Source organism: Ornithorhynchus anatinus, chromosome 18 (genome assembly GCF_004115215.2).
Source record: "Ornithorhynchus anatinus isolate Pmale09 chromosome 18, mOrnAna1.pri.v4, whole genome shotgun sequence".
NCBI lineage: Eukaryota > Metazoa > Chordata > Mammalia > Monotremata > Ornithorhynchidae > Ornithorhynchus > Ornithorhynchus anatinus.
The window spans coordinates 3,891,042-3,901,546 of record NC_041745.1 but is presented as its reverse complement, the minus strand read 5'-3'; the positions used below and the strand labels follow the sequence as shown (position 1 = coordinate 3,901,546).

The 10,505-nt window shown below is 48.2% G+C and overlaps 1 protein-coding gene across 2 annotated transcripts in view; it reads left to right on the top strand.

Moving 5' to 3' along the window:
- Nucleotides 1-1,738: 1,738 nt before the first annotated feature.
- The window catches only part of KDM4A (lysine demethylase 4A), a 32,296-nt gene continuing 23,529 nt past the window's right edge, over nucleotides 1,739-10,505 (top strand). The window contains exons 1-6 of one of the 2 annotated variants that reach the window (XM_007667162.4): nucleotides 1,739-1,814; nucleotides 3,870-4,046; nucleotides 4,725-4,900; nucleotides 5,323-5,437; nucleotides 8,281-8,474; nucleotides 9,895-9,944. In XM_007667162.4, coding sequence (XP_007665352.1) covers nucleotides 3,909-4,046; nucleotides 4,725-4,900; nucleotides 5,323-5,437; nucleotides 8,281-8,474; nucleotides 9,895-9,944 — 673 coding nt within the window. In that variant the 5' untranslated portion in view covers nucleotides 1,739-1,814; nucleotides 3,870-3,908. Of the gene's footprint in view, nucleotides 1,815-2,171; nucleotides 2,502-3,869; nucleotides 4,047-4,724; nucleotides 4,901-5,322; nucleotides 5,438-8,280; nucleotides 8,475-9,894; nucleotides 9,945-10,505 lie in introns of those variants that run through there. The other variant, XM_001507334.6, reaches the window with a different exon arrangement.

Genomic DNA, 10,505 nt, shown 5'->3' with positions numbered 1-10,505 from the left:
CCTGATTACCCTCTATCTCACCCGGCGCTTAGAACATAGTAAGCACTTAACAAATACCAACATTATGAGAAGCAGCATGGCTCAGTGGAAAGAGCCTGGGCTTGGGAGTCAGAGATTGTGGGTTCGAATTCTGCTCTGCCACTTGTCAGCTGTGTGACTGTGGGTAGGTCACTTAACTTCTCTGGGCCTCAGTTCCCTCATCTGTAAAATGGGGATGAAGACTGTGAGCCTCACGGGGACAACCTGATTACCCTCTATCTACCCCGGCGCTTAGAACAGTGCTCCGCACATAATAAGCGCTTAACAAATACCAACATTATTATCATTAAGCGCTGATGATGGGCCAGGCCCTGTACTAAGTGTTGGCAAAGACTTAACAAGGACTTAACCTCCTTAGATCAGGTGATTCCACCCTTGGGGGGCGGGGGGTCCTGCCCTAAACGATGGGCCCCAGTTGGTCTCTAATAACTCCCAGGGCCAACGGCCGGCCTCCTTAATTAATGTTGGTATTTGTTAAGCGCTTACTATGTGCAGAGCACCGTTCTAAGCACTGGGGTAGATATAGGGTAATCAGGTTGTCCCACTGAGGCCCAGTGAAGTGACTTGCCCACAGTCACACAGCTGACAAGTGGCAGAGCCAGGATTCGAACTCACGACCTCTGACTCCTCAGCCCGGGCTCTTTCCACTGAGCCACAGTGCTTCTCATAATGTCGGTATTTGTTAAGCGCTTACTATGGGCAGAGCACTGTTCTAAGCGCTGGGGATAGATAGAGGGTCATCAGGTTGTCCCACGCGGGGCTCCCAGTCGTCATCCCCATTTTACAGATGAGGTCACTGAGGCCCAGAGAAGTGACTTGACCACAGTCACACAGTCACACAGAGAAGCAGCATGGCTCAGTGGAAAGAGCGCGGGCTTGGGAGTCATAGGTCACGGGTTCTAATCCCGGCTCTGCCGCTAGTCAGCTGTGTGACCTTGGGCAAGTCACTTGACTTCTCTGGGCCTCAGTTACCTCATCTGTCAAATGGGGATTAAAAAGCTGTGAGCCCCTCGTGGGACAACCTGATCATCTTGTAACCCCCAGCGCTTAGAACAGTGCTTTGCACGTAGTAAGCGCTTAACAAATATCACGATCTATCTATCTACCACAGCTAAGTGGGAGGATTCGAACTCATGACCTCTGACTCACGAGCCCCCAGGACCAACCGCCCCCTTCAGGGCCAGCCCATAATAACCGCCCCCCAGGCTCGCTTCCATGACAACCGCCCTCAGGTACAGCCCATAATAACCCCCGACGCCCTGGAGGAAAAAAAGCCCAACCCTCGTCAACGACCTCTCCGGAGTCGTCCATTATAACGCCCCCCAAAGATTCCCCTCCCCTCAGGGGCGGCTAATAAATAACCCCCAGGACCCCCCCTCCCAGCCCATAATAATGCCCTCCCCACCGCTCTCCCCTTAGTCCCGCCCCCTCTCCCTGATTGGGCCTCGGCGGGGGCGCCCCGCCTCTGATTGGCCGACTGCTCCAAAGGCCCGCGTCGCTCAAGGCCCGCGGGCCAATCGGGCGGGTGCCTCCTCCTGGCAACAGCCACGGCCCTCGGCGATTGGCTGCGAGCGGGCGGAGGGCGGGAGGGAGCTCGTTGATTGGCAGGAGGCGGCCGGCCGGCCGGTGATTGGCCGGCGGGGCGGGACGCGCCGCGGCTGCGCGGAGGCCGACGAGAGGCGGGGCTGAGTTACCTCGCCGAGGCGACGGGACCAGCGGCGGGGCGGCCGGCGCCTGTGGCGGCGAACGGGCCTCGGCGGAGCGGCCGCTTGTCGGTAAAGAACACGCGGGATCGGTGGCTTTTCCCGCCATCGGCCCCGGCGCTGACCGCAAGGCCCGCCGGGTGGGGGAGGGGAAGGAAAGACCGGAGCGTCCGGGGGGTGGGGGGGGGCGGTGCGCGCAGCGGGCGTTGACAGACAGGCGCTCCAGCCAATGGGGGACGCGGGTTCCAGCCCCGGCCTTCGCGATTGGTCCCTTCAATCCCCTAGTGGCCAATGAGCGCCGGGGGGCCGGGCCGCCGGGACCTGTTTTCTCTCCTTCCTGCTGTGGCCAGGGGCCTTCGTAGGCCGAGTCCCTACGGGGAAGGAGCAGGGGGTTGGGGTGGGAAAAAGGCAAAAAAGAAAAGAAAAAGGGTGGGTGTGTGTAAGGATGTCAGGAAAGGTGGCGAGGAGCAGGAATTAACCGGAGGAACAGCCTGGAAAGGGGAGAGAAAAGGGTGGGAACGGGATGTGCCCAACCATGGCCAAGAGGGTTAGGGGAGGCCCAAGCCTGGCTAGCCTGTGGCCCCCGAAGTGGAAGCTCTGTTGAAGGGGCTTTAATTCTTAATTCTTTTTTTTTTTTTTAAATCCCCTCATCGTCCCTCTTCAGCCTCCAGGCGCATCATCATAAGCCCCCCCTGGAGTCGTCAAGAAGAGCACAGGCCTCGAACCCCGGTGGCTTCTGGGAGAACAAACCAAACCACAGTTAGTAATAATAATAATGGTGGTATTTGTTAAGCGCTTACTATGTGCCGAGCACTGTTCTCAGCGCTGGGGTAGACCCAGGGGAATCCGGTTGTCCCCCGTGGGGCTCACAGTCTTTATCCCCATTTTACAGCTGAGGGAACTGAGGCACCGAGAAGTGAAGTGGCTTGCCCAAAGTCACACAGCTGACAAGTGGCCGAGCCGGGATTCGAACCCATGACCTCGGACTCCAAAGCCGGCTCCGCCTTTGAAATAAGCGGCGTGGCTCAGTGGAAAGTGCCCGGGCTTGGGAGTCGGGGGTCATGGGTTCGAATCCCGGCTCTGCCGCCTGTCAGCTTGTGGGGCTTTGGGCGACTCACATAACTTCTCTGTGCCTCAGTGACCTCATCTGGGGCATGAAGACCGTGAGCGCCAGGGGGACGACCTGATCACCTTGTATCCTCCCAGCGCTCAGAACGCTGCTTGGCACATAGTAAGCACTTAAATACCATTATTATTATTATTATTAAGCACTTACTATGTGCAGAGCACTGTGAGCCTCATGTGGGAACCACCTGATTACCCTGTATCTACCCCGGCGCTTAAACAGTGCTCTGCACATAGTAAGCGCTTAACAAGTGCCATTATTATTATTATTAAGCGCTTACTAAGTGCAGAGCACTGTTCTAAGCGCTGGGGTAGATACAGGGTAATCAGGTGGTTCCCACGTGAGGCTCCCAGTCTTCATCCCCATTTTACAGATGAGGGAACTGAGGCACAGAGAAGTGACTCGCCCAGAGTCACACGGCTGAGAAGTGGGGGAGCCGGGATGTCCGCCTAAGTCTTGAGGCAGGGGTACTCCAGGCCAGCGGCATTCGGAACCTAATGCCGAGTTTCGACCCCACAGTTGGAGTCTGTTATCCTTGCCCTCGAAACCTACTATATACATCAGAGTGACACTTGGAATCATTTCAAAACTAGTCGTGGGTGCTATTTGGTTGGGTGTTTTTTTTCCCCCTTCCTGCGCACCATGTAGGCAATTAAACTCTCCAGTTTCGCTTTTGGTTGTAGCGTATCTTAGTTCTTTCATTGTCAGGTGGTAGTGAAAACACAGAGTGTGACTTTTAAGTGAGTAGAGGACCATATTAAGGCTTTACGTAATCCTAGATCGCTCTGGTCATTTTTTCGGCAGAAATGCCTTGCCGACCCTAAGTCCGTGTGGGTCACGTGTTTTCTAACCCGGTCCATTTCTTCCGCTCTTTCTTAGAAGTTTTTCGAGACCCCCAAATCTTGACCCCGAGTTTGAGCATCTGCTCTTGACACTTGTCCCAGCAAGCTCTGGGGATATTCACACATTTAAGTTTTTTATCGCTGTACCTTTTCTTGCAGATTTTCACCTGGACAAAGTGACATCAAAGGAGAAGAAAAATGGCTTCAGAGTCTGAGAGCTTGAATCCCAGTGCCCGGATAATGACTTTTTATCCCACCATGGAGGAGTTCCGTAATTTCAGTCGCTATATTGCCTACATAGAATCCCAAGGAGCTCACCGGGCCGGGCTGGCGAAGGTGAGTGGGAGAGATTGGGTGTGCCAGAAGAAACTTGTTCCTGCAGCCTGTTTGATTCCAGTACGGGATTAAATTATGGTTGAGGCAGCAGAACCTTCCAAAGCATTAGGTCTTTAAATTAGACCTGGACCAATAAACCCAAGGAATTTTATTTATTTTTAAACCAAATACCGGATGAAAGATGGCCATAAAAGCCTTTAAGTGAATTCCGGCTCCATCTAAATTATGGTGGAGAAAAAAAGGTCACCTAACTCCCCCAAATTACTTAACTACCCAATTGGTTCTAGCTTCAGATGTTTTTAAAATGATCTGTAGAAGGGAATCAACAATTTAGGAATTCATCTAGCTGAGAATCAAGCTTTCTGAACACCGCTGCAGCTGATGTATAAACCACTGTGGGCAGGATGTTCAAACACCGTTTCCAGCTGTCTGAGGTTAGAACTCACTGTCTCAAAGCTTTAAAATGATCTTGTTGCATTTGGACAGTGCTAGAATAGTTCCATTCCTTTCAAATCCAGTCCTTTCTAGTTCCCTATTTCAGTAGCCCAAGTTAGTAATTCTGTAGTGAACTTTACCGGGGTTTGCTTTCAGGTCGGCTCATATTAGGACAGAGAACGTCTCTCTGGGTTGAATTTTCAGGTGCCCGATCTTTATCTCTCTTTGCTGTTTCCCCTGCAGGTAGTTCCTCCGAAGGAGTGGAAACCACGCACTTGCTATGATGATATTGATGATTTAGTCATCCCTGCCCCTATCCAGCAGGTGGTGACCGGTCAGTCGGGCCTCTTTACCCAATATAATATTCAGAAGAAAGCGATGACCGTTCGAGAGTTTCGCAAAATAGCCAACAACGATAAGTGAGTGATGGTCGATTCCTCTGGTTGACGCGGCAGCGGTCCGAAGATTTTTATTTTGCCGGTCCGGGGGTGGCCAAAGATGGGGAGGTGTTTGCAGGTGACACTGTGATAGACTGCGACCTGTTATCTCGGGAAGGTAGGGTGTTCTGACACTTAGAAGTTCTTTAGAGATTGGAAAACTCATTCCTTTTGGGAGTTAGCAGTTTGGGGCTGTTCTCTTCCTGAGTAGAGGAAGGTGGGTAGCAGGGCAGCTTGCTGTAATTCTGTGTTGGGCGATTTTAAGCTCCTTAGGGGCAGGGATTGTGTCCTTTGTTTCTGATGTCCAGTGTTCTGCACTCAGTAAATACCATTCATTGACTGCTGTGGTGTGTTGCTGAACTGGGAAGACTCCAGGTCATCAAGTTTTCCTTTTATTTCCCAAGGTACTGTACCCCACGGTATAGTGAGTTTGAAGACCTCGAACGAAAATATTGGAAAAACCTTACATTTAATGCCCCCATATACGGTGCTGATGTGAATGGTACACTGTACGATAAGGTACGTGACGGAGAATGTTTCCATAGTTGCGCGGAGATCATTTCGCTTTCGGGTTAGTTTTGCCTCATCATTGAATATGCACTTTGTATCTCACTTCCCACCGGTTGGAAGAGGTCTCATTTTTCCTTTTTTTTCCAAACCGCTTCTAAAATAGGGATAGATTGCCCTGATATATTTAGTTGTCATTTTGGAAGTAAGTGTATCTGGGGGTTTTTGTTTTGGTTTTTGAAATTATCATGGGATTAGGAATGTGAGAGGCAATCTAAACAAGACACTACTTCTCTGGGCTAGAGATAACAGGGTTTAGAGATTTAACCACTTCCCTTGCCTGTGAACATGTATTACCTCACAGCTGTCTTTTTCATCAGCAAGTATTGTACATTCACCCACTTCTAGATCCTGCTGATTCAGATACTGTCTGACAAGTCAGGCCTATGCCTTTCCTGCTTCCATTTTAAGTCAGTTTTTTCCTGATATGATTTCCGAGGAGGATGTTTAGGGTTCTTCTACAGTGCCAAAAAAAAAATGCTACTAATAGATTACATATGAAGGATTCGAATATCAGTAGCCATTGAATTGGTGAATATAGAGACAACCGCCGCCTTTCCCATACCTAGAAGTAATATATGGTTTGGCCCTGGGAGTGTTCTCAAGTTCCCTGTAAATCAGACACTGACTGCTTTTAGGTGATATAAAACCTCAGTTTCCATCTGGCTCCTTAAGCCCGTCTTTGTTTTGTAAACGCTGCTGTCAAGCTACTTGGCTAACTGGCAGAATTACAGGATAGGAAGTTTAGCAAGATGTTAGTAAATTGCTACTCTAGAACCTGCGTTTATATGCCCCAAGTGTGAGGGTGCTGGGTTTCCCACCTGCCTCGCGTATTAGTATAAGTAACCTAACCAAATTTGGAGACTTTTTGGTTTTTGTCTTTTTTCCCCAGCTTCAGTCATTGATTATGTGAGTGCTCACTGTGTGCAGACTACTGTACCAAGCTCTCGGGAAAGTACAGTTCAATAGTTGTGATCCCTGCCCACAGGGAATTTACAGTCTACGTGGGGAGAACAGACATTAAAATAGGTATAGGGGGAAATAGCCTATCTGTGGACCTTTCTCTACTCTTTTACCTTCACTCTTTTCCATGGATGGAGTCTTCTTGGCAAAGTGGGGGTAAATGTGCAATTTTTGCTGAAAGAATATGCGTATCGTGCCCTTGTCCGTACTCTGCTTTGTTTCCAGGAATCTTAGCCAGTCTTGCAGATCAGTATAATGTGCTACCATGCCATACTTCTGTCAGGTAGTAAAATCAGTACCCTTCACTATTTTCTTAAGTTACCAAATTGCTGGTTGCAGGCCTGTAACTTTCCGCCCCCTTTCTAAGAACATCCTGCTTTCCGCTGGCTTTCGCAGACCAGGCGGAGGAGATGTCGAGGCCCTGAACTCTGGCCAGGACGTCCTGCACACTTTGGGTCTTGGAAGCTTCTCTGATGTCCCAGATAGTTTTGTCAGAGACTGTCCCCTTTGTAGGTCTTGAGCTGCCTATCTCTGTGTCCCAACTCAGGCACTCCCAAGCCCCGGAAGCCAGTCTCTCTTAGGAAATAACTGCTGCCAGGGTTATCTCCCCGAGCACCAGAGCCAGTCGGACAGGCAGGACAGGTGTGTGTGGGTCCTTATCCTTCATTTGGGGGTATATTTGTTCTGGACACGTATCATTATCATCATTATTATTCCTTCACTTCTTCTTCCAACAATCTCCAGGGATCCCTTCTCTACCCTCCTGCCCCTATTACATTGTAAACTCCACAGGTCCAAAGCAGTGTCTCACTTCTGTTGTATATTTCCAAGCACTTAAGGACAGAGAAGGTACTCAAATGCTGTTCAGATGTGGCTGACAGATCTTTCCCAGGGTACTTTGGGGAAGAAGGGAATTCATTAAGGCTGTGGAAACTTCTTCTTGAGAATAAGCCAGATTTATTCAGACTCAGCCTCGATCATCCCTAAATCCAGTGCTGTGTTTACAAAGAGGTTAAATACATTCACAAAAATAACTAAGAAAACTGATCAGATGATTGAAACAGATATTTATTCAAGTTACTAAAATCTCCCCTGGCTTATATATGTATAATATAATTATATATAAAAATGTGGTATTTGTTAAGCACTTTGTGTCTAGCAGTGTGCTGGGGTAGATGAAGTGCAGTCTGATGGGGGACACAGTCTGTGTCCCATCTGGGGCTCATAGTCTAAGGGGAAGGGGCAACAGGTATTTTTATTCCCATTTTTACAGATGAGTTAACTGAGGCCCAGAGAAGCATAATAAGAAGTTAGCGTCTTGCCCAACGTCACGCGGCAGGCAACCGGCAGAGCCAAGATTAGAAACCAGGTCCTTTGGTGCCCAGGCTTTTTACACTAGGCCCTACTTCTTGACTTATTAACATATATATGATTAAATATAATTTCACCCTCTACATATTAGTGTCAGTTAAATAGTACTTGCATGTATCTCTATTGAATTTAGCGAAGCCTAAGTTTAATAGGGATAGTTCTCTGACCTCGGGTCTATTTTTGACCTTTCAGCAAAGCAGCTAGCATCATCTTTAAATTTGCATTCAGTCGGTGGTATTTATTGAGCGCTTACTGTGTGCAGAGCACTGTATTAAGCCCTTGGATAAGGTCTGAGCAAAGCCACAAAGCGGCGAGAGACTCCTTCGTCCTGAGTACATACTGACTTCTGGGAACATACCTTTTTTGAACCCTACACTTGTTGATGCTTGACAGTCTATGACGCCATTTCTACATTGACTATGACTCTTTTAAAAAAAAAACAAAAAACCAAAATCTTCCAGCACGTGGACGAATGGAATATCGGCCGGCTGAACACAATCCTGGACGTGGTGGAGAATGAGAGTGGGATAACCATTGAAGGAGTGAACACCCCCTACCTCTATTTTGGCATGTGGAAGACTTCCTTTGCCTGGCACACAGAGGACATGGATCTGTACAGCATCAACTATCTGCACTTCGGGGAACCCAAATCCTGGTAATGTTTGCCTTCAGTTTCTGACATTGTCAAGAAAAAAGGCCCCCCTGCTATTTCTTTTCCTCTTTTTTTCTGTTCAGTACTTTCTCAAAAATGTGGGTTAGGAATTGAGACTATTCATCAGGTCTATTAGTAAACAGCTGAGGAGGTAGATTAAAATTCAAAGGGGTCTTCATAAAATTGGAAACAGCAAGCGTGGAAAAGAGGAAAAAACCCAATTAAGTCCATTCTGGTAAACATTAAACATGAGGATAAAAAGCCAAGAACACAAATACAGAAGAGAATGAGGTAAGGCAGGTTAGCTTGTAGGGACAGCTGAAAGTCTGCCAACTGAAAATACCCTACCAATTTGTGACCACCTTTAGAAACTCAATCTCTGTGCATACATAATCCAGGATTGTTTCCAGTGTCAGAGCCTGTATTTTTTTATTTTATGATTTTATTTGGGGCGGGGGGGGGGGTTGTGGTTTCTTTTAAAGTTCATGAGAAACTAGAGAGGGCGTGGAGAAGAGCCTCAAAAATAATTGAAGGGAAGTACGATAGGCCCCAAGAGGTTAGGTTAGAGCAGTTGGAATGGTTAAGGCACCCAAAGAGAAGATTGAAGGGTGACCTGATTGTTTCAAATATATACAATGAAAGGGTTTCCTGAGAAGGATGCTGACCAGCTCTCTGTGTCCTAAAATAAATGAATTTAGTTCAACTCAAAACTGGTGTTAGGTCATTTAGACAGATGACATGATTGCCACTCTGGTTCTAAACCGAACCAGGCTCTGAAGTGAGATTTGTAACACCTCCATCTCTGGAGATGTTTTTTCCAAAAATTAAACTGGCTGATTGACTGCCCTTGATGGCTGGAGACTGGACCTGATGCCACTGAAACTCTCTAATATTTTCTGTCAGCAAAAATGCCGGGCCTGCCCCTTTACGTGTCTTGCAGCTTTTCCTTCCTTGAAGACTACACTCGCAGACAGAAACGTAAGTCTGAGGTAGATTTCCTTGAATTGAGAACTCTTAGACATATTTTCTTTTCTTTTCATAGTCACCGTCCTACCTGTGTTTATATAAAATCCTTAGGCTGAAAGATTAAATAATTTAAGGCTCACAGTGTTTTGAACTGTGTATAGGGCTATCTTCCCCTCCACCTCCCAACATACCTAAAACACTGAATTTAAATCGTAGTGAGAAGGGAAGTCTCAGGCCTGGAAAAGGGTTTTTTTTTAAGAAATACTGTCTTACTGTCTGTGCGTTTGCCCTTTTAAAATGGAAGTGCTCAAGACTCAGTGTCAGGCAGCGGGATATATGGGCTGGGACTAAATTTAGAAGACAGTCTTTACAAAGGAATGTTTCTACATTAGAGGTGGTAATGATTTTATCGTGCATAAACTGAAATTCCCCCCTGTGTGCTATTATGTGATTGCAGGTATTCCATTCCTCCAGAGCACGGCAAGCGTCTGGAACGCCTGGCCAAAGGTAATACTAAGCCCTCCTTTCCTCGAGCCGTAACCCCTTGTAGGGTGCCCACTTTAGAACCTTGCCGGGACTCAGGTACCCCAGGGGTGGGCGTTGGAAGGATGATCCGGGGCCTGTTGGGGATTATGGATTCAGCCACGGGGGCCTTGGGATCGAGGAGCGCTGCACATCGGTGAGCCATTCCGGATTCCTCAGGAGCCGGGCCAGGCCCGAGTGGGACCAGTCCAAGAAGCAACGGGCCTGCCACACTTTGCCGGACCCACATTGGTTGGATTTTGGCTTCAGCTGGGGTTCTAGTCCACTGATTTGCTCAAACTAAAGCATCTGTTGGCCAGACTACAAAATGCCCTTCTGGGTGAGACCGTATGGAGCCCGTATGAAGCGCTCCAGAGTGTAGCTTGGAGGAGTGAACCCCTCCAAAATGACTTAGGTTTTGGATCCCGTTCTTCAGTAATATTCAATGTAACCCCTGACAATATTAAAGGTGAATTTTAATGTACACGCCTATCTTACATGCCCAAGGAAAGAAATCATACAGGCCGAACGAAGAATCACCCACGT